The 23,758-nt window shown below is 40.7% G+C and overlaps 2 protein-coding genes across 8 annotated transcripts in view; one reads left to right on the forward strand and one right to left on the reverse strand.

Moving 5' to 3' along the window:
- LOC121651190 (tumor necrosis factor receptor superfamily member 14-like) overlaps positions 1 to 18,229 on the forward strand; it is a 57,573-nt gene extending 39,344 nt beyond the window's left edge. The window contains exons 1-9 of one of the 7 annotated variants that reach the window (XM_042003173.1): positions 13,741 to 13,829; positions 15,077 to 15,170; positions 15,247 to 15,354; positions 15,543 to 15,698; positions 15,795 to 15,882; positions 15,973 to 16,157; positions 16,240 to 16,271; positions 16,378 to 16,464; positions 16,607 to 18,229. In XM_042003173.1, coding sequence (XP_041859107.1) covers positions 13,788 to 13,829; positions 15,077 to 15,170; positions 15,247 to 15,354; positions 15,543 to 15,698; positions 15,795 to 15,882; positions 15,973 to 16,157; positions 16,240 to 16,271; positions 16,378 to 16,446 — 774 coding nt within the window. In that variant the 5' untranslated portion in view covers positions 13,741 to 13,787 and the 3' untranslated portion in view covers positions 16,447 to 16,464; positions 16,607 to 18,229. Of the gene's footprint in view, positions 1 to 13,740; positions 13,830 to 14,980; positions 15,171 to 15,246; positions 15,355 to 15,542; positions 15,699 to 15,794; positions 15,883 to 15,972; positions 16,158 to 16,239; positions 16,272 to 16,377; positions 16,474 to 16,561 lie in introns of those variants that run through there. The other 6 variants (XM_042003172.1, XM_042003169.1, XM_042003168.1 and 3 more) reach the window with 6 other exon arrangements.
- On the reverse strand, positions 5,858 to 8,706 carry LOC121651189 (interferon-induced protein 44-like). The gene is made up of 9 exons (XM_042003166.1): positions 8,437 to 8,706; positions 8,126 to 8,143; positions 7,938 to 7,964; positions 7,796 to 7,829; positions 7,418 to 7,616; positions 7,055 to 7,204; positions 6,752 to 6,923; positions 6,517 to 6,617; positions 5,858 to 6,073 (listed from the first exon to the last, which is right to left on the reverse strand). The coding sequence occupies exons 1-9, from the start codon at positions 8,555 to 8,557 to the stop codon at positions 5,906 to 5,908; spliced, it is 990 nt and encodes a 329-aa protein (XP_041859100.1). The 5' UTR covers positions 8,558 to 8,706; the 3' UTR covers positions 5,858 to 5,905.
- Positions 18,230 to 23,758: the final 5,529 nt, after the last annotated feature.

Consider the following 23,758-nt stretch of genomic DNA (forward strand, 5'->3'; position numbering starts at 1 on the left):
AGTTAGATATTCTGCTTCTTGTATGTCAGAATGAACCTAAAACCCACTTTTACCTTTACAGGTGGACTTTATGAGACTTTGTCTAAACTCCTGAATGCACATGTCTAACTGTTCAGTGTTGAAGTATTTACTGCAGAACATGCTGTACAATAACAAGATGATTAACTACACAAAAAATTAAATTAAATTAAATTAAAAAGCATCTGAACTATGAATAAAGCACAACATGTTCTGGTTCAATGACTGGTGTCTAAACAGTCCTCTTCATCATCATCTTCAAATTAACACATCATCTGACCCTAACCAGAGAAAACCACTACTGCTAGAATTTGTTTCAATAAATAGTTTGGGATGAAGGACTTACCATCATACGATTCTACTTAAATGTAGAAGTCGATGCTCCAGCATTGACATTTCACATTTTCTGAACCTCCAGCATCCTGTCTGTAATCGTACCGCCTGCTATAAAACCTGCAGACCTTCGCTTCTGTGTTTCAAGCTGAGATCTGCTGTTGTGTAACAGTGATGTAACACAGTCATGCATCACGATTGAACACATTCAGACTTTTTGTGCTCAATTTTTGCACAAAAGGTCTTACTGCAACTAGAATGTATTATTCAATGTTGTGTGTCAATATAAGAAACAAATTAAATTAAAAACTGTACTGTTACACTGAGTGAAACCGTCCCAGGCTGACAGTTTGTGGAAACCTCTGAATGATTGTACAGATGCTCCAGTCTGGCAGCACCTGTGTGAAACTTCACCTGAGCTGAGTTCTTAATGAACATCTGCTTATGCATGTAATTTTTCTGAGTTAGGCTACAACATACAATCTTTGGGTGGAATCAAGTCTTTTAATTTACTTTTAAGCAAAACTAAAGGAATTAGTCCTGCCACTGCTGCCAACTCCCCAATGAGAAAAGTAGCTAATGACATCATCATCTAATTAGCATAACCAGCCTGGTACATATAGTTGTAATGGATGCTGCCATAAAGAGGGAAATTTGGTCTTTTAAGTACAACCCACTGAAAAGCAGCTGAGAGACAGAGTTCTGTCTGCAGAGGATCTTCAGTGTTGTCTTCATTGTGTCTTTGACTCTAAGTCCAAACTGCTGGGACATTACCTGCTACCACATGCTGGCTTTAATAGATGAAAGTAAGCCCTAACAAGTTGACCATTTAACCTTACTAAAGTGAATTATAAGGACGGTTATCAATAAGAAATATAGAGGCTAATGAGGACCATCATGTCTGATCTTTAATAAATGCTAACTTGTTGGTTGAGATGAATATTTCCCTCCAAAAATGAAATTATTGTGCTGGTTACACTTATTTAATCTGTTGTCAAACATGAGTTGATCATAAGTTAAATCAACATTAACATAATAAAATAAAAATAAAATAAAAGCAATATGCAACACAATAAAACACACACACACTCCTGATAAAATAATAATAGAATAAAATAAATAAAATACATGTAACATTTCACAGACAGCAAGAATTAATGCTCAGGCTCTATTTGACAGAAATGACTCAGAGCTTCATGGAAGCAGAGTTCAGGGATGTGAAGCTCTGGGATAAAAGCTGTTTTTCAGTCTGTTTGTTTTTGTTTTTATGGCTCTAAAACACCGCCCTGAGGGCAACACAGGGCAAGATGGTTACCAGAGTGGGAGGAGTCTCTGAGGATACTGTGGTCTCTCCTGAGGCTGCTTGTGTTGTAAATGTCCTCAAGAGAAGGAAGCGAACAGCTGATGAGTTTTTAGGAAGTTTTAAGTTAATTTTCCTCCTCCATGTACTTTCCCAGGAACCTGAAACCAGAGACCCTCTCCACCTACACCCCTTTCATGAAAATGGGCTGAATGTCTGGTTTCTTCCTCCTGGAATCAATAACCAGCTCCTTTGTCTTGGAGGTGTTGAGGATGAGGTTGTTCGTAGAGCACCATGTTTACAACCTGTCCACGACCTCCTTGTATGCCGACTCATCTCCTACTGGGATGAGTCCTGCAAAAATGGTGTCGTCCGCAAACTTAATTATTGTGTTGTTTGCGTGGATGTGGGTGCAGTCGTGGGTATAGAGGGTGTACAGAAGCTCATCATACAGCCCTGTGGGGACCCGTACAGAATATTCTGCATCAGAATATTCCTGATGACGTTTCCATCGCAGGCTTTCACACTGTCCAGGCCGACAAACTGCACCACGAGCAGAAAGCAGAGAGGAGGGGGGCTTGCTGTTCTTTTCAATAACCGGTGGTGTAACCCCGCCCACATGACCATCAAAGAGTAAAGCTGTGGACTGGACATTGTACTCTGTGCTGCTGGACTCAGACCATATTATTTGCCTGGGGAATTTTCCCAGATGCGGTCCTACTCTCAGCCTCTGGGAGTGTAGCATCCCCGATTGGTAAGATGGTCTCTCAAACTGATGGTTCACAATTTTTATTGAACAACCGTGTATGTAAACACACCGTAAGAGCTACAAGATAAACAAAATACAATTAGTAAATCCTAACAATCTCTATTCAGAGTGCTTTTGCTATGTATCTCTGTTCTGTGTACTTCATAAACATTTTAACATGGTCTTTTACGCTTTTACATTTTATACAAAGGAAATATAGCCAACATGTTACAACTATATTTATCATTATGTTACATTAACATTGAAACTGGTAAAACTAGGGGAGACGCTGCAGATAAGTGACGGGAGGCAGGTAAGTGACGCTAATGCTGTACGTGACGTAGTTCTGGGGAGACAGCAGAGTCAAACTAGGCGCGCCCAAACATTAATGCTTTCATTCAGTTGTATTTTGTGCCAGCCTAATCAAAATATTCTTTAAAGTAGGAAAATTGTGTCTTTAAAAGGTACACTCTGGAGCACAGCGGGGAGGATTTGGCCAGCCTGACAGATTTTATAGATTGTTGTTACGACAGAATCGTCATGGGGAAACCAAACAACACGTCCACCCCCTCCACCTCATCCAAGGCCAAGAGACAGCGAAATGAGGATTCACCTGGAGCTATTTCACCACCGGGGAATGACTAAACGGATGTTCTGATCTCTATAGATAAGAAACTCAGTAGTTTTGATGCACGTTTGAGCCTAGTAGAAATTCTCCACAAGGAGTTCCAGGCGCTACGTGAATCATTAGAATTCAGCCAGAAGCAGGTGGAAAGTCTGGCTGTAGAAAATGCTGGTCTCAGAGAGTCGGTAAAATCCCTCACCGAGGGCTTGACCCGTCTCTCGGAGGAAAATAAGAAGATGAAGGAAACGGTGATCGATCTGCAGGTGCGGAGTATGAGAGAGAACCTGGTATTTGCAGGGATTCCAGAGCAGACGGAGGAGGACCCCGAGACCACGGTGAAAAACTTCATCAAAACCCACCTGAAGCTCCCAGAAGAAACGGTGAAAAACATCTCCTTTCACAGAGTCCATCGGCTCGGCGGGAGGAAACCCGGGTCCAGCAGACCAAGACCTATTGTAGTGAAGTTCGTCAGCTTCAAACAGAAGGAGCAGGTGAAGAACCAGGGCCGCGAACTAAAGGGAACGAACTTTGGAGTAAACGACCAATATCCGAGAGAGATCCTGGACTGACGGAGAGTCCTGTTTCCCATCAGGAGGAAATCCATCACTGAAGGCGCTCACGCTGTCATCGCGGTGGATAAATTATTTATTAATGGACAGCTGTACCGCGACCCGGACATCACTCCGTGGCTCCACTGACTTGGTATGTGCTTTAATTTTCCTGTTTTCTCACTAGATCATGTTATATCCATAAAACTGCCATAAAAGATCATTTAGTTAACAGTAAATCCACTGCCCGTCTCCACTACACTGTTCTCAGCACAGGTGAGTTTTTAAAATTACTTTTTTCCTTTGGCACTGTCGCTCTTTTCACTCTTTACACTTCTTCTCTCCGACCCTTTAACGGTTAACGGTAACACTTGTCATTATATTATATACACATCAGCACTTTTAATGATTCACAGGAACACACACAGAACAGCACAAGCGCACATACATCCCTGTCACAACAAGCCGGCAGATACACATGCACGTGGAGAAGCAGTGGGATGCACGCACACACGCTTCAGTAATATGCATTTAGCCTCATTTCTATGGTTTGTTCATGAACGAACTCACATTTGTCACTTGGAATGTGCGTGGAGCTGGCACAAGGAAAAAGAGGTTAAACATTTTTAATCGTTTGCAAGAAATGAAAGTAGATATAATATTCCATGTCTGGCTTTAAGATACTTCACAGAGCTGCAGATCTGTTTAAGATGCCACTTTTTGTAATAAAGCATCTTTTTATTTTACATCAAGTTGGTGTCTGTAGCTTTTTTTTTTTTTTTACATCTCAGCTATTTTTCCACATTGCCTGCTTCAAGTAGTCCACTACAAAGGTGCAGAGAGACTGAATTTGAGTAATGATGGATGTTCTTTGAGGGCCCGATCACCTGTTTAGAATTGAGGTGAATGGTTTAATCCACACCAACACCCGTTGGTTCAACCCAGTTAAACACTGATCACAGCCAGACAGCCAGAAGAGAAAGTCATTTATTTCTTAAAGAAAGTGAAGTCTGGATACCAGAAAAAGGAGAGAAAAATGAAGATTGATTACTATCAGAAATTCATGAAAGTTGTTTGTTTACAGACCTCGCGATAAAAACCAGTTCCACTTTGTGTCCATGTTTTAGTCCTTTTCCAGTGATCAGTCATGACATATTTGGTATCAATAAATTTCTTGTAATTTCAGGATTGTGAAAATGCCACATGGCATCAAATCGTCTGATAAACTGAATGCACCCAGATGTCTGTAATGATTATAAGAAATTATCACCATCATCTTTTAAAATAATAAAATAAAAGAGCAGAATTGTCCAACTTTAAAGCCACAATGACTGAAGAATAACTCAGAGTCTGATTATTATATCACCATCTATTGGAGATACAATACAAAACATGACCCATGTTTGTCAATGTAGCCTAGCAAATGGTTTATTACACAACAATCATATACAGGCTAAATGGAACCTTCCAGCACCATTTTAACATTGTAAGAGCAGTATTAGTAAAGCTGAACATCGTGAACCACATGGTCCTCCAGACACAGCAGCAGGATCATCATCATGTCCAGATGATCCCTGAAGATGTGAGACAAGATGAGCTCATGGAGGCAGGAAAGTTATTTGGTTTACAATCTGCAGCTGGTTCAGATGAAAGAATCTTTAAAACAACAACATCAAGTAGCTTTTATTCTACTGTATTTCATGCTATAAGCAGGTTAAGATAATCTGGTATATTTCTAGCTTATATGGAGTCTGTCCTCCTTGTGGCAGAGAAAGAGAGATAGAGAATGTAAGTGAAGAAATGGGAATTGAAGGTTATTCTGAAGGTTATTCTGAAGGTAGTGAGGAGAGGAACAGGAAGACAGTGAGAGGCTGGTTCTGCCAGATGAACCAGGAAAATGGCCAGAGAAGCCGTTTAAAGGTTAAACAAAGATTAAATTTATTATCTTAGTCTTATACCATGGTGAAATATGTATGAGAACTATCGATCAAGTCCACATAGAAGCCCACCAAGATGGTTTGTACATAGGGCCCAGAATTTAGTGCTACACACCTGAGGGGGATTAAACACAAATACACACCATATTTTCCATAAAATATGTGACATAGGGGTCCTTCCCATTTGTCTGGAAGACCAACAAAAGCATTTTCATGAAAGATGACAACAGAAATGACCCATTGTAAAACATTTACCCTTTTTACATTCCACATTAAGTAAGGTAACAAGCAGAAAGGTATATTTCCAGGACAATAACAGGACAGAGAATAACAACAAACTGCTCAGTAACGTGTCCAGATTTTCATGCTGTGGTCTTTCAAACTGTCTCAGCAGGATTAATCTTCCTGGTCTTTGAGGAAGTCTTCTCCAAAGAGGATCATCTGTTTCAGTGGTTGCAGGATCTGAACATCCATTTCAGAACTTGTTTCTACTTCTGAACTGTAGTTCTTCACAAGAAAGATGCAGTTCAGTGGGATGCCCAGCACCTGGTGGAATCTTTCAACCTGAAATTACAAATTTAATGGAGTTGAGCCAAAGGGTGTCTTACTCAAAGTTACAGAGAGGCTGCTCTGATGAAGACACTCACTAACTGAGATGTTATACAAATGAACTGAACACAAATTTACCCTGGAAACAAAAAGTACAGAACTTAACATTTATCTTTGTGTACTTCCCTCTACTGATTATTTTTTCATTAAGCTAAACAAAATCTCAGCAAGTCTAATTATAAGTTTGTCCAGCTTTGGATTAGATGTTAAAAAAGGAATAAAATTTACAAATAAGAATTAAATAATCGCTCCATGTATTACATTACAATGTTGGGATGTTTTTCCCTCTATGACCACAGGGGGCTTTTGTTCATTACTGAGTAGTTATTGAAACACCAAAATAAACTTTAATGGTTTGAAATCCAAAAACACATAAAACTTTACAGGTAGAAACTTACCAGGTTCTTCAGGTACGTGCTCTTGTAGATATTCTTGATATCTTTTTTTACTTCAGAACAAGCCTCATCAACGTGGGTGATGATGGTCAGTTGAGGCATCTCTGTTGATACAGAAGCATCATCAGTATTTGAAGTAAACTCTTCGTTTGCTTTCATTTATCTAAATATTTCTGGTAGATTGGATGTGATTGTCCATACCAGGTATTACATAAACTAGTTTGATGTCTTTTCCTACCCAGTCTGCTGGCTTCCAGTCTGACCTCTCTCATCTTCTCCACTACTTCATCATTTATTATATTTAGAGTTGTAGCAGAAACAACAGAAACCAGAACGTGGATTTTATTATCCAGAGAAGGATGTTTGTTGTAGAATGGATCCTCCTCCATCAAAGGGCGGCCAGGAATGAACTAGAAAATAATTAAAACGATGATACCACCACCAAACATTAAAAATCAGCTTTAATGATGACAAAGTATTTTCATAAATGGTACATTTATTTTAAAAAAGTAAATGTGTTAATTGTAAGGAAAGTTCAGACCTTGTAACCCTCTGCTATATGTCCCCTCAGAGCAAGTTTGAGATCTTCCTCAGGGACACCTTGTTTCTGTGGCTCCAACCCCATCATGTCGTTGAAAACAAAACTGCAATGTGTTTTATTTTCATCCTTGTAGATCCTGAATGTTTTGTACTAAAGGAAGAGGGTGGAGTTATTTACATCAACATTATTTGCAATGACAGATGTAACTGAGGTGGAATCTTCTAATAAAGCAGCAGGATGTGTTTTGGTGGGGAGGTGGGAGTTAGCCTGTCCTGTCTGAACATTCAGCATCCGAGGTTTAAAGAAAAGTTACATGTGACGTTTATGAGCTCAATTTACCTGGAAATTAACAAATGTTCATACCTTTGTAGTAAAGCAGGATTCTGAAGCTGCAGCTGTCATAACCTGACCAGATATTCTGCCCAGTACAACACTCTCCACTGAGTTAATGAAACTGGATTTGCCAGCACCGACTGGTCCATGAAGCAGGATTCTGAGATGGCCGGCACGATCATTCCGAGGTTTATATGATTTGATGAACTCAAGAATTTCCTGATCGTTCCTGTCCATTAAAGATAATAATAACAACAACAACAATAATAATAATAATAATAATAATAGCTGAGAGTGAAAGACAGTACAGCATTATATTTATGTTTAGCTAATACACCGTCCCATTTCAACTGAAGCAGATCCACAGAAACAACAATGACATCACACTGAGTTCATGTCTGTACTCACTCTGGTAATTTCCTCCATGGCTCACTGAGTAATGCTGAAAGAAAATAATACAAATATAAAACTGTTTAAAATCATCTTCATACATTATTTACAGTCAAAATACAAAAGATGGTATATGCATATGTCTTAAAATAGGACCTACCTGGATTTTGCATCCAATGTAAAAATGCTAAAGAGTAAATTAGACATAAATTTGCATTAAATGTATAGATAAAAATTTTTTTAAAGCATCTTTGTATGTTATTTACAGTATGAACAAAATGAAATGAACAAGGTGAAACAAACATTCATCATCTTGAAAAGAAACATCTAAAATAAATCAGCACTTACATGATTTTCCTCCCATATCTGTAGAAAAGACAAGTTCATGTAAGGGTCCATGAATAACATACTGTACATAATATTCTACCTTTTAAAGTATCCAACTGACTTTTGTATGTATTTAAGCAACATAAACACAGAAAAAAGAATCCCAAGAAGTCTGAAGGAAAATGAAATAATCCTTCAGTTTATTTATAAATCACTCTTTCATTACAACAAAAAGGGCTTAAAAAATAATAAAACTCATCATTGCCCATCAAGTCCTACAGACCATAATACTCTGAGCCACACATATACCCACATACACAACATACACTCACACTTAATATTATACCATGAATGTACATTGGGGGGTAAACCACCACATGAAAAGGACAACGTCTCAGTAACGTATGTGTCCGGTCTGGTCTGGGTCTGATGACGTCTTAATGAGAGCAGCATGATGAAGAGGACTGTTTAGATATAAGCTGTAACTGAATCATAACATTTAGTGTTCGATTCATAGTTCAAACACTTCTGGGTCTTTTTGTGGTTCATCACCACGTAGCAGAATTGCATGTCATACAATTAGTACACAGTTGTACCTGCATTCAGACATTTAGAGAAAGGCTAATCAAGTTAATCTGTAAAGGTTTTAGTGCATTTTATTTTTATTCTGACATCATTCACCAGCCGAATATCCCCAACTTTGTCTGAGTAGTGTATACACACACACACACACACACACACACACACACACACACACACACACACACACACACGCGTCTGACATTTTATCTCAAACAAAAGACTCGTTGTAATTTAACACCAGGACAGCAGAGCTCTGGGTATTTGCTGTTTATACCGTATTATGTAGGGCTGTAAAGGTACGTCATAACGTACGTTACTTTTAATGGAACAAATAAAAACATAAAACTGTTTAACTTTGGTGTAGACAGGAACATGTTTAATGATGTTTAAAATGAAACCAGAAACAAAAAAGAAAACTTTTCTTTTACTGCTGTAAAGACGAAGTAACATGATTAGTTGCAAATGTGATGTTTGGTTAATAAAATAATAGTTTGAATGAAAAACATTTTCACATAAAGTCTGTATTTAAGCATTTTACATGTTTTATTTACAGTAATTGTTTTCCTTAAAGGCTAAACTTGTCAGAAAATATTAATAAAAGAAAAACATGAAGGTGCATTTCAAACACCTTCATGCTTCCTGCAGAGATTTTGTGGTTCGAGCAAAGTTCATCTAGAACGAGTTTTCCATCCACGTGTGGGGCAGGCTGGGTGAGTTTGATTCTTTCCTAACTGATTAAATTCAGAAAACCAGACAGTCAGTCCTTCCATGCCAGGGCAGGACATATGTCCCTGTGTCCTCTCAGAGACATGAACACCATGACACACTTTTCTCCAGTCAGTCCTAAAAACCTGGATGAGATCATTGACCATCTGAAAACCACCACTTGCTATCTTGACGCCCTGCCAACCGGGTTTTTAAGACTGTTTCAGGATGCATGGCCTTAGATATCTTCCAGGTTGTAAACACGTCTCTGCTTTCAGGTGTCTTCCCTCAGACCTAAAAACAGACGTCATCAAGCCACTACTGAAAAAGAAAAACCTGGACTCGTCCCTCATGAGCAACTACAGGCCGATATCAAACCTCCCCTTTCTTAGTCAGATTCTAGAAAAACTGTCTTCCAGCAGCTACACAACTTCCTGACACTAAATACCTGTTCTGATGTCTAAACTGGGCTGGACTTTCTGGCTCTGTAATTAACTGGTTTGTGTCCTGTTTAAAAGACAAGAACTACTTTTACACACATTCACACACAGATGGTGGAAGCTGCCATGCAAGGCGTTCAACCACGACCCATCAGAAGCAATTTGGGGTTCGGTGTCTTGCTCAGGGACACCTCGATTTTTAAAATTTTTTTCCCAGTGTATTATATAAATTTCTAATATAATATGAAGCAATTAAAAAGATTTGGCTCCCAAAATATGTGTTATTTGCTTTTCTTTGGAGACACTGGGTCATATGGTCAGTTAATTTAAAAGTTAGAGAAAACCAGTCATTTGCTGACTGTCCCTAACACCAGTGCTGGACGCTCCAGGGCAAATAATCTCTCCAGTCTCAAACTAAAACTAAACAAATACGGCTTATCTTATTTCATTTATTTATTCTTTCATGTAAGTGTAACGTCTGCCGCTGTCCCCATCCTCTCATTCCCCGTTAGGGGTGTGGGAACTTTCTGGGGTGGGTGGAGGCTCACTGGCTGAATGCCCCGGTCGTGGGGGGCGGCCTCTCCTGGCCTGTCTTGCCCTGGGGGCCTCCTGGGGAGCAGGTGTGCCTAATGCCACTAAAGGCTCATCATCCAGAGGGAAGTTTGCCCCGGGCCCTGGGATGGCTGCGCTGGTGGGCTGCTGGCTCTATGGGGGTTGGGGCCCGCTGTCCGCTGGTCCGCCTGGGGTGTCCCCCACGGGGCATGGTGGGAGGGTTGGGTGTGGCGTGATTGTGTGGTGGTGAGCGATTGTGGGTGTGGCACGGGGGAGGGTGTGAGTGTGGGGTTATATGGGATGCAGGTTGCAGGCAAGTAGATGGGGAGTGGGGGGAGGGGGCCGATAGCACCCTGGTTCCCGGGGTGTGCGGCTGGAACATCGGGGTGTGTGCTGGCCTACGCCGGGTGGCTGTCTGGGGGGGCCTGGTCCTCCTGGGCATGTTGCGGGCCCTCTGCCTTTGGGGGTTGGGGCAGCCGCCTCTGGGCTCCTGGGGCCCTGGGCCCTTTGCTTGGGCTGCCCTTGGTGGGCCGGTCCCTGGCGGGGCCGGCGGCTGCTGATCTTGGCCCACTGGGGCCTGTGCCCCAGGACCGTGGGGGGCTCTTGCTGGGGCTCTCCTCTGCCGCCCTTCGGGTGGGGCTGGAGTCGTCTTCGTGGTGGGGTGGCTTGGGTTGGTGCTCCGGGTCTGCTGCTGAGGGCCCGGCCCAGGCCCTGGTCTGCCTCTGGCCTCCGTGGAGGTGAGGTCGCATTTGCATGATCTCACTCGCCACTCTTCATCACTGATCACTCCTTGTTTCTCATGCTCTGCATGCTGACACAGTCACTGAGTTGTCCAGTGGGTTTTTAATATTAAGCGATAATTATTAAAAGGAAAGGAAAAAAAAAAAAAAAAAAAAAAATTGTATTTTTCCTCTGAGTTAGTATCTGGTCGCTGTTATGTCTTTTTGATTTGATTTGATTATTATTTAAAAACTCTTAATGACTAGCAGCTCTGTTTTTTTCTGTGTGTGTGTTTCTGCTTTTGTAAAAGTTGTAGGAAATTTTCTGGTGTGTTCATGTACAGGTGTAACAGTTTGTTGTCTGGTGATGGTGTGGATTGAAGGGTCGTTTCCTTCTGTCTGTGATCTTTTTGTCTCCTTTCTCCTTTCCCTTTTGCTCTTTTTTTGCTATTTTCCATCTTTTTCTGTCCCCTCCGGTCAGGTCCAGCAAGATTACATAGATTCTGTGATTCAAAGTAAATAAATAAATAAATTAATCACATTATCAAGAGGAGCCTTACCCATAGGCCTCCCCTTGGTAGAGCAAATTTGTTCAGCACGATACAGCAACCAGATTATCATTTTGCTGCTACGATGCTGGACAGGACAAGTTAAAAAAAAACAAAAAAAAAAAACCTTTCTGGAACTGAACATGTACGAACAAACAGAATAAATGTGTCGGTACTTACTGCTGATAGTGTAAACAATGTTCCACCATGTTGGGATGCGTCACGAACATAAGTTCAGATCCAGTCAATGAGAAGAAGTGAAAGAATTAAGTCTGACCACCAACAATCCACCCACAGGAAGAACATGCCTCTCGTTGCTTTTACTGATGCCAAAGGTCATAAAACTATCAGTCGTTTTTCAACAAGACAGCAGAATGCATTAATATTGTTTTCATTTTTACATATTTTACTCTGCAAGATAGTCTGTTCAAAAAGGAGAGAAACACTATGATTCTGTGTGTGTGTGTGTGTGTGTGTGTGTGTGTGTGTGTGTGTGTGTGTGTTTGACTTGATTTAGTTTTTGTGTTTTTAAAATGGGAGGGCTCTCTCAATTTCAGCCTGTTCAGCTTTGTAAAACCTTCAGTTCATGTATTTAATGACCTGGTTTTCTAGATAATTCTCCAGTCTTGTGATCTTTCGTGTTGGAACATAAAAATCTGCTCAGCAGGTTTTTTCCTCCATGATAACAAACCTGACTTGATAAGGGGTTTTCCAAAGGTCAGACTTGTTAAAATAATGTATGGTAACAAGAACTAACACAACTTAAACTCATGTCTTAGAGTCTGTTGATGATGTAGGAAACTAGAATGAAAAGAAGCAGATTGTGTGAAATGAATGTGAACTGTGAACAGGTCAGTTAGTTACAACCTTCATGGCTGAATGATTTTCTAAAGAAAGCAAGTCAAAGGTAAAAAGCTGCTGCTGCATGTTTTCACTTTAAACTGCTCTCAGAAATCTGACTGTAAACCAGATTATTTTACTTTTACTTGCAGTAATAGAACCTCTGCTGGTTTATGTAGTTTGTGTATAATTTCTAATGGTGAACAAAGTACACAAGTTCATTACTTACAACAGTAAATACAAGGCCAAAGGTTTTATTTTGTTCTGAAGACCTTTCACACTCTAATGCTGTGCTGAGCAGAATAGCTGACATGTGACCAGGGAACAAACCAGAGAAGAAGAAGAGGAAGAGGAAGGGAAGAAAAAGCAGAAGAAGAATGAAGACGAGGACAACATCTGTAGAATTTACACACTTTTTAAAAAAGACTATATGTGAGTATTTAGGGCGTGTTGGGCTGTTGGAAACAACTTTACCAACCAGGGTCAAAATGTGGACATGAACTCTGAACTCGACACTGCCCCCTTGTGGATGAACTGACTTATTACCCATAGAAACATAAAAGACACATAGAAGTATGAGGGCGGTGACGTACGACACAACTGTCTGTCTGCTGTGTCGAGTATAAATGAACCTTAATGCTGTTGGATAAAGAACACGGTGGTCTGAGGAAACAAGTATTTTATTCTAAAGTAGCATCAGAATCTCTCTACCAGCCACACAGGGAGTCAAATCAGGAATAAAACAAACCTCCACTCTTTCTTAGCTACGTGCACAGCAAATATTTAAAACACAACTAATCACTCTTCATTAAAAAGGCTCAAACATGGTGTTAAGATGACCACCAGTGATGGAGAACGTTATCTTTCTCTGTTATAAACATGATGCTTGTACAGCAGCTCTTCATGAACTACCTGATCTGAGAGATGTTTCCTCTGCATTCAGCCTGGTGGACATGACGTTCACGTACGACAGCATCACTGTCACATGAACCAAAACAAGCAGAAACTGCACAGAAAGACAAACACCGGCTGTTTTTGGGTTTAAAAAAGAAAATAATCAGTAGTGATGATAAAAAAAAAACTGGCAGTCAAAAGTACTATATTGTATTTCATATGTAGTAGAGTAAAAGTACTTTCCCAAACATAACACTGAAGTGAAGTACCGGTACTGAAATAGATTTACTGTGACCGTCTTCCTCTGATCATTTCTGTGTGTTTGCAGACATCGACCAGCAAAATTTGGATTTTACATTCATCTCGTCCCAAAATCTCCGTGACCTTCCAGCTGCTTTACAACATGATTTTAAGAGGAAAACTTCAGGCAGCTGCATCTGTGCTGGTAAAAGATCTGTTGTAGTAAATAAACCTCCTCACAGCAACACTCACTGACCATGTTATTAATACAAGCCGAGCTTTTCCTGCTCTGATGAGTCAAATATTTATTACAGACTGTGTATTTGACAGAATCATTAATCTAACAAACACTTCTGAGTTTAGTTTTCTCTCTGATTCTCTCTGATGAGGAAAAGTTTCAGTTTTCAGAGAAAAATATTCTATAGTTTATTAATAAAAATGGAGCTGCTTCATGTTTACAGGACTGGTCCAGCAGCAGGAAGGCGAGCAGGAAAGGTTGTTCAGATCACTGATAACAGTCTCAAACAGGTCTGATCGATGGTTTTCCAGGGGAACTAGTGAAGGAGGGTGTCCACATTAAGAAAGGCTTCCATAAATTTCTATAAATCTAGAAGACTCATTTCCAAAGAGTTTTATTTACTGATGAACGCTACTCTGGATGGTCCAGATGGATGGAGGTCTGGATGTTGGTGGATGGACATTATGTCCCAACAAGGCTGCCACGTCAACAAGGGGGTGGTGGAGGGATTCTTCTGGGGCTGGAATGATGGTTAGTGAGATGCTAGGAGCCTTTAGGACAAAGATCCCCAACTCTGGTCCTTAAGGCCTGTTGTCCTGCAGACTTTCAATGTTTCCCTGCTGCAACACGCCTGACTCAAACTATTAATGGTCATTAGCAGACTTGTGCAGAACTTGTCAGAGTCCATTTAATTAGAATTGGGTGTGTTGCAGCAGGGAGACATCTAAGACCTGCAGGATAGTGGTCCTGGAGGACCAGGGTTGGAGACCACTGCTCTAGGGTGTGTGAGGGTGTCAGAATGACCTCTGGTAAACATGTGCAGTTTCCAGCGGACAGTAGGAACAGAGGAGCATTTCTGCTGCAGTAAAGCCAGCGCTCCATCCATGACGCAGGAATACCTGCAGAATCTTTGGCTGCTGTGGGTATAAAAGGAGAAAAACTGATGGTGTGGCCACCATCATCTCCTGACCTCAACCTTGTTGACAACCTGGAGCATCTTTAACAAGAAGGTCTATGAGGGTCGGGGGCGGTAGACCTAAAAACAACAACTTTAGGAGAATAATAAACACAAACAGCGTATGATGTTTAATTAAAATAAATTAAAAACACTTTATCAATCAGTGCATGGTGTCATGTGTTTAACTGTGGAACATTCTGGTTTCATTAATAGAAATTCTGTCATTTTGAGGAATTTTCTTTTCTTACTTTTACAGGTGATTGTGATGAGAGCCTTTTCTGTCCATACTCTAACCTGCCATCCATCTGCTATTAAAATAGGGAATGAATGCTGTCCCATGTGTCCCGCTGGTAAGAGTCTATTAACTATATATTTACCTTCAGTAAAAAAAGAATATCTGGAATTAAATATCTGTTTTTTCAACAGGAAGTCGAGTTGAAATTGGCTGCACATGTCTGCCCTGCACAGATGGATCATATACAGACAAACTTAATGGACTTAAACAATGTTCTCCATGTCGTATCTGTGATTCAGGTACATTTTACTTTTTCTCTCCGACGAGGAAACCAAATGTAAACTGTGTGAAATATAAAGGTAATTTTAAATCATGTTAAATAAGTTATTTTGTTGGAGTTTCTCTCGTTTAAAAGGTTTAAAGTTAAATAAAATGATGTTGTTCTGCATCATATAACAGAATAAAGTGTAACCTCTGGTGCTGACAGGTGGTGGTCTGAAGGTGGAGCAGCCGTGTACAGCAGCATCAGATACTGTGTGTGAACCAGTAGAGGGATTCTTCTGTATCCACTCTACAAAGAGCAGCTGTGCAGCAGCACAGACACACAGCAGCTGTGAACCAGGACAGTACATCAGTACAAACGGTGAGTTTTTCTCCACGTTCACATTAGAGGCCAGTTAGATGAAAGTTTCTGTGCAGCTGAATGAAGCAGCTTGATGGTATCCTTGTATGTGTGCAGGAACATCCTCCTCAGACACTGAGTGCTCCGACTGCAGAGATGGAACATTTTCAGATGGAGCATCTTCATCTTGTCAGCCACACACACAGTAAGACATGAACACATTTCATCTCTAAGAACAGCAGGAATCTGTTGTATTTCTACATTCTTCTGTAAAAATCTCCCTCTGTCATTTCAGATGTGAATCTAAAAACCTTCAGCAGATAAAAGCAGGAACGTCTTCATCTGATGCTGAATGTGGAGAAAAAAGTTCCAGTTTGACACCAGCAGCAGTTGTTGGGATCATCTTGGTTGTTTTATTATTAATAGCGACAGTTGTACTTTTAATTCTCCACAGAAAGAAGAAATTATCTCTAATAAGTGGTGAGGACAATGGATGTTTGTTTGTTTACACAGTTATGAACATGATGAAGATGTTTATTTACTGTTTTATTTCTCTTTACAGGTAAACAAAGGAATGCAGCAAATCACAGAGACGTATGATTTTTTACTTTTTATACTTTCATGGTGACAGTTGTTCATGGGAACATCTAGTTCTAAATTAAATTTTGTGCTTTTTTTGCTTTTTAATGTCACCAAACAGGACAGAAGACCTGGAGGGACAACAGACCAAACAGAGATGTCATTATCTCAAAGCAGGGAGGATGGATGAAACGTTTGACCCCAGCAGGTGAGTCAGGTGTGTTCTTCACTGTCTCAGTCAGGCTGTGACGTCTCTGCAGATCTTCTAATGCTTCATTATGAAGTCCGTTTATTTCCTTCCACAGGATTAAACAGCATGTTTTTAAACCCAGCGTGTCTGTTCACTGCAGAGTTCATGTGTTCCAGAATCCAGTTACACTGCAGCTGGATGCTGGTACTTTGTGCTGCACAGAACTGAACCACAGAAGCAGCTTTTCCATCTCCACCACGGGGACGAGCACGTCTTCCAGACCTGCCTGCAGCACATTAACACACAGTACTTCCTTGTGATTGGTCGGTTTGTGTTTCCATGTTTCCTGATTTCTGGAGCTTCTCTCTGAATCTGGGTGTTAAACACGAAGAGAAACTTCAACACGACGCCATCGAGTGTGAGAGCACATTTCACCAGCATCAGCTGGACCGGCCCGACCGTACGCAGGCACCACGCAAGGATGAATCCAGCTTTACTCTGTCAGCACAGTTTGCTGTCACACTGCAGTCAAACAAACCTTTAAGCATGTTCTTGGCAGCAGTGGCACTGGATCAGGAATTACTGAAGGAGAAGACAAAAACCATGAAGAAGAAAACTTGCTCATCGATTGGTTGATGCAGCACAACTTCCTGCATTTGATGGACTTGAAGTGAAGTGAGACTTAACATTTTTAGGCAGACAAGAGTTCGTTTTATTGATCTGCATCAGTTTGGTTGCACATTCACACCTCCCTAAATGAACAGACCGTACCCTTCACTGCAGTATGGAACTTAGGACAATGAGAGGACCTAAATCCTGTTTTATTTATGAACATAATTATGGTGAAGTGCACCATCACAGAATATCTTGAGGAGGTGCTGGATGTTGTTGGACTTGATGACCCCCATCAGCACTTGAGGAGAAGAAGAAGAGCTACAACAACCACTTACAGATGGGGATGCCTCTTTGTTGGAGCTGAAGACCTGCAACAGGGAGATATTCGTTGTCACAGGACCTGCAGACTCAGGTGTGGAAGCTACTAGGACATCTACACAAAGTAAAGATGGCTAAAGCATCTCACAGCAGCAGAACAATGTAGGTTCCACAGAAAGATGGCGACCCAGTCTCCTACAGCCTTTAATGGCTCAGCAGATGTTTTGAAAAATCCATTCACACAGTTAGAAAATGTCCCAGAGACCAGAGAGAAAAAACTACAGGCTGTAAAAACTGTTTGGTAAAAGCATGACATGCAACGTGCTCCAAGATCCAGACGGAGAGACAAAAGACCACAGACTGCTTGGCTTGTATGAAGAGAAAAGACCGACCTGGACATCAGGAGGGACACGCATTACAGCTGCATTTAAAATGATGTCGATCTGTTGATCTCTGGACATGATTCAAGCATTTAAAATAATATTTGTATAAATGTATAAAGAATTTAATGACTAAACAGATTTTATGGACTGAATGGGATGTTTTCATGTGAGGTTTGTATGTTTTGTCTCTGACGTTGTCCCGTGTGCGTATGAAGTATGTATAGTTTGTATATCTTGCTTCCTGCAGCTCTGAGAACTGAACACGACCGTAGACTGGACATTTTTACAGTTTTGGTTCACAATATTTTCATCAGTGGATGGTTTGTTTTATTTTAACTACCAATGAGGAGCTGATTTAAAGGCGTTTAAAGTCAGCAACCATCAGGAAGTTTGTTCGTTCCTGTTTCCACAGATCTGTGTGTGTGCTAGAGGATGATTTTTAATATGGACATTAAAGAGATGGGCAGTTCCATGATGGACAAACAACAAAAAACTATCTTTTGTGTATCCTTGCAGGATTTTCTTTGTATTTATTTTTGCTTTTTGGGGATTGATAAATCTTATCGACAACTTCTCCTCAGTGGAAGCTGCACACAAAACTGAAGTTGCTTTCAGGAACCTTTTTTTTTAACCCCCTCTTAGATACAGATAAATGAGGATATTTACATCTTGCAGACCAATGAGGGGCATCACTTCCTGCAGTTGGGGGGTGTTGACAACTTCTCCTAAATTGAGTTAAGTAGCTTTCAGGAACTTTGTTTGTTTTAGTTTTAAACCCATCTAGGATACTGATAAATGAGGATATTTACACCCTGCAGGGGCATCTTCCGTGGTATTGGTCTTTTGGCTGGTGCCCGTGTCGGTGCCCTGCTCACTGTGGTACGGTGGACTCCTTGTGCAGATGGTTCCTGTGATGGTGTTTCCTTACCTGGCTCCTCTGTGCTCGGCCACATATTAATCCAAGTGTATGTGTGGTGATGAAGATGTGGTGGTGGAGATTATTTTTATTTTATTTTTTTTACTTTTATTTGAACAAAGTCTTATATAATATGGCAGGTACAAAAAACCCAGATTCATGTCAGACTGACAAAACATGAGAACAATCAAATAGCATCAAGATTAGGAGATGCACTTTGAATGGCTTAATTCCACAATCGTAATTTAAAAAAGGAAGAAAAAAATATATATAAGAAGATTAATCTGACCCATTTGAACAAATAATAATCTCACATTCTCACTTTTCTAAATACATTATAACAGGTGTCCATTTTTTTAAAATACAGGTCTGTTTGGAGTCGAAGGTTTGACGTTATGCATTCCATTAAATTTACATCTTAAAGCCTTTGAGTCCAAAGATCCAGTGCAGGTGAATGATCCAGCGCAGGTGGATGATCCAGCGCAGGTGGATGGGGTTTAAGCCAGTTTACTGTGATCATTTTATGTACAATACACAATAGCACTCTGAGCAATGACTCCTTTTTTTCCCCAAACCTGTGAATGATACGGTGCCCAAAATGAGCTGCTGTGGCTCAATTACTCTATTTACCTTCAGAGTCTTATTTGTCGCTTCACATTTTCCCAAAAGTCTATTAGGTTAGGGCATTCCCAGAAGATGTGAGAAAAATTCCCTACCGTTTCACACCACCTCCAACAAAGGGGGGAGTGTTTAATGTCATTTAGCTATAACTAAGGGCATTTTAAAATATCTCATTCTTAGCTTCCAGCTAAATTCACTCCAGGTTGGGCTGCTTAAACATTTTTGTCAGGGCACCCAGGAACTCTCCCAGTCCTCATCAGTAATTATATTAGCTTCCAATTCCCATTTGCCTTTAACCTCCAGTCTATCTACGGATGTATCCCTATGGATCCTACAATAAATACAAGATACTGCGTTTTTAGTGTTCATATTATTCTCAACTATCTCAATCCAGTATTGTTCAAAATGGGATTGGACGTCTTTAATTTTATCCCACTCTGTTTGTCATTAGGTAGTGTTGAATTTGAAAATATCCACCCGTCTGGTGAAACCACCGTCCATTCTTCCTGGCAGGAAGTCACAGGCAGTATCTATTTTTGTCGCTCTAGATGAAGACAGAGATAAATATAATTAACCCACTCGTTTTATATCTTAAGTTTCCTTGTTGTTGTTTTTTTATTTAGAAAGGGGAGGGTTTTTACTATACTCTGCTCTATATGCACCCATTTTGTGTCTAAATCTAATCTCATCCGTAAAACCAATTTTCCAAGTTGAGCTACCCAGTAGTAGCTTCTAAACTGCGGTAAGGCTAATCCACCCTTATCCTTGCAGGCACAGAGTCTTACTCCAGGCCTTCTGTTCTGCCATATGAATCTGGAAGTGAGTTTATCCAAGAATTTAAATGTAGATACAGGGACAGTGATATGTAATGTGTTAAAGAGAAATTACAGTCTAGGTAGAACATTCATCTTAATAGTTTTGTATCCTGCCAATTAAAGACAAAGGAAGCATCTCCCATCTTTCCGTGTCATTTTTAATTTGAGAAATAAGTTTATCATAATTTACTTTATATAACGGATTGGAGGTGTGAGTCAGAATGACTCCTAGATATCTAAAGCCCCCTTTTGACCACTTGAATTTCCCCTGTCTGTCCAGGCACACAGGCCAGCATCCTGTTTTCGTCGTTGCCTCTGATTTCCCCTCATTGACCTTGAAACCTGAAACCTTCCATAATCTCCCGGGCATTACATGAGAGCCGGTATCGATGACTGTGGATTTCCTATAAACAGAAGAATGTCATCTGCGAACAACAAAATTTTATACATTTCACCTCCATCATCCAATATTCCTTCAATCTGGTCATTTCTCCTTATTAACTCTGCAAGTGGCTCTATAGATAAAGCAACCAGAGAAGGAGAGATCGGGGTCCCCTGCCTGACGCCTTTAAGCTCAAGAAATTTAGAGCAGTAACCGTTGACTCTAACCCTTGATATTGGGTCTTTGTTTAGGGTTTTAATCCATCTTATAAATGTCAAATTGAATCCTGTTTGTTCTATAGTATAGTTCAAATACGACCAGGCCACCTTGTCAAACGCTTTCTCAGCATCAAGACTGAGAAGCATTGACGGGTGGGTTGAATGTCTTGCTATTGATTGAATATTTAAAGCTCTTCTTATATTGTTTGTTCCAAGACGACCTGGTATAAAACCGGTCTGATCTGGGTTAATCAATTTACCCAACTATCTCTGCATCCTATTTGCTAATATGGAACAAATCATTTTTATGTCATTCCCCAGCAGGCTGATTGGCCTATAGGCACCACAGTCCAGTGGATCCTTCTCTTCCTTATGTATTACCGCTATTATGGCTTCTGACCAGCTTTGTGGTGGGTCATTTTTCTGTAAGACATAAATGAAGACCTGACAAAGTTTTGGGACAAGCTCCTCCATAAAGGTTTTATAGAATTCACCGGTATGCCATCTGTGCCAGGGGATTATCTCGTATCTCACTTTCTCTAATTGGTGCTACTAATTCATTTGCTTCAGACTTGGAGAGTTTAGCTAAATTAAGATTCTTAATCAGAGCTTCCAGTTTCTTCTTACTTTGTGTTTCTTTTGGTGTGTCATAAAGCTTTTTATAGAAAATTTGAAATGCTTTGGCTACTTCTTCTGGGCGTGAGACCTCAGCCAACGATGTTGGATGTTTTATTTTAGGAACAACACAGTTTGACTGTTCTTTTCTAAACTGAAAGGCAAGTAGTCGACTCGGTCAGTTTCCCATCTCATAGTATCTCTGGCTTGTATATCGAAGCGCTCCCTCAGCTTTACAGTGTGTGCAGAATTATTAGGCAAATGAGTATTTTGATCACATCATCCTCTTTATGCATGTTGTTCTACTCCAACCGGTACAGGCTTGAAAGCCTACTACCAATTAAGCATATCAGGTGATGTGCATCTCTGTAATGAGAAGGGGTGTGGTCTAATGACATCAACACCCTATATTAGGTGTGCATAATTTTTAGGCAACTTCCATTCCTTTGGAAAAATGGGTCAGAAGAGAGATTTGACGGACTCTGAAAAGTCAGAAATAGTGAGATGTCTTGCAGAGGGATGCAGCACTCTTAAAATTGCCAAGCTTTTGAGGCGTGATCATCGAACAATATAGCGTTTCATTCAAAACAGTCAACAGGGTCGCAAGAAGCGTGTTGAAAAAACAAGGCGCAAAATAACAGCCCATGAACTGAGGAAAATCAAGTGTGAAGCTGCCAAGATGCCATTGGCCACCAGTTTTGCCGTATTTCAGAGCTGCAACATCACTAGAGTGCCAAGAAGCACAAGGTGTGCAATACTCAGGGACATGGCCAAGGTAAGGAAGGCTGAAAAACGACCACCACTGAACAAGACACACAAGATAAAACATCAAGACTGGGCCAAGAAATATCATAAGACTGATTTTTCTAAGGTTTTATGGACTGATGAAATGAGAGTGAGTCTTGATGGGCCAGATGGATGGGCCCGTGGCTGGATCAGTACAGGGCAGAGAGCTCCACTCCGACTCAGACGCCAGCAAGGTGGAGGTGGGATACTGGTATGGGCTGGTATCATCAAAGATGAGCTTGTGGGACCTTTTCGGGTTGAGGATGGAGTAATACTCAACTCCCAGTCCTACTGCCTGTCAGCATCCTGCCAGGCTTCCGCTCCTTCCCTAATTCAGAGGAGAGGCGGCGTCTTCAATCTAGGCTGCACAGCTGAGGCTCATTCCGTTTAACAGATGACAGCATAAAGACTCCTGGATCACATCTAGTCTTCGCTGGATCGTACTTCTCATGTGGTAACCAGCTCGGCACAGATCCAAGCCTGAAAACCCGTATCCTGTATATTAACCGGTATCTTGTTCTGTTCAAAGCTCTTCACTCTGAACCAACCACCGGACTTGTGCTGCCTGCCTGCCTGCCTGCCTCACCTGACACTGGATTCACCTGCCTGCACATTTCACTACTGTAAATAAACACTCATCACTAACCTACCGTGTATTCCTCTCCTTGGGTCCTCCTGCTGATCATGACACTGCCAATTTCTGGAAGACACCTTCTTCACGCAGTGGTACAGGAAGAAGTCAGCATCGTTCAAGAAAAACATGATTTTCATGCAGGACAATGCTCCATCACACGCATCCAAGTACCTCACTGCGTGGCTGGCCAGAAAAGGTCTAAAAGAAGAAAAATAATGACATGGCCTCCTTGTTCACCTGATCTTAACCCCATAGAGAACCTGTGGTCCCTCATCAAATGTGAGATCTACAGGGAGGGAAAACAGTACACCTCTCTGAACAGTGTCTGGGAGGCTGTGGTTGCTGCTGCACGCAATGTTGATCGTGAACAGATCAAGACACTGACAGAATCTATGGATGGCAGGCTTTTGAGTGTCCTCGCAAAGAAAGGTGGTTATATTGGTCACTGATTTGTTTTTGTTTTGTTTTTGAATGCCAGAAATGTATATTTGTAAATTTTGAGTTGTTATATCGGTTTCCCTGGTGAAAATAAATAAGTGAAATGGGTATATATTTGGTTTTTGTTAAGTTGCCTAATAATTATGCACAGTAATAGTCACCTGCACACACAGATATCCTCCTAAGATACTAAAACTAAAAAAGCCCCACGCCAACTTTCAAAAATATTCAGCTTTGATATTTATGAGTCTTTTGTGTTCATTGCGAACATAGTAGTTGTTCTATAATAAAATTAATCCTCAAAAATACAACTTGCCTAATAATTCTGCACAGCCTGTGCATGTGAGATGTTTGTCTAAGGAGGTTCTGCAATTTGTCTCTTGTCTCTGGTCATTTTATATTCATGTTCTAATCATTTTATATCATTCTCCAACTGTTTCTCCCTTTCCATCCTCTGTTTAGTTTGACAGAAATCTCAACACACTTCCCTCTCAGCACCACCTTTGCTCCATCCCAAAGAGTTGAGGTGGATACTGATCCATAATCGTGAAGTATTCGGTTATTGTTTGCT

The sequence above is a fragment of the Melanotaenia boesemani genome, chromosome 13 (genome assembly GCF_017639745.1).
Source record: "Melanotaenia boesemani isolate fMelBoe1 chromosome 13, fMelBoe1.pri, whole genome shotgun sequence".
In the NCBI taxonomy this organism is placed as follows: Eukaryota; Metazoa; Chordata; class Actinopteri; order Atheriniformes; family Melanotaeniidae; genus Melanotaenia; species Melanotaenia boesemani.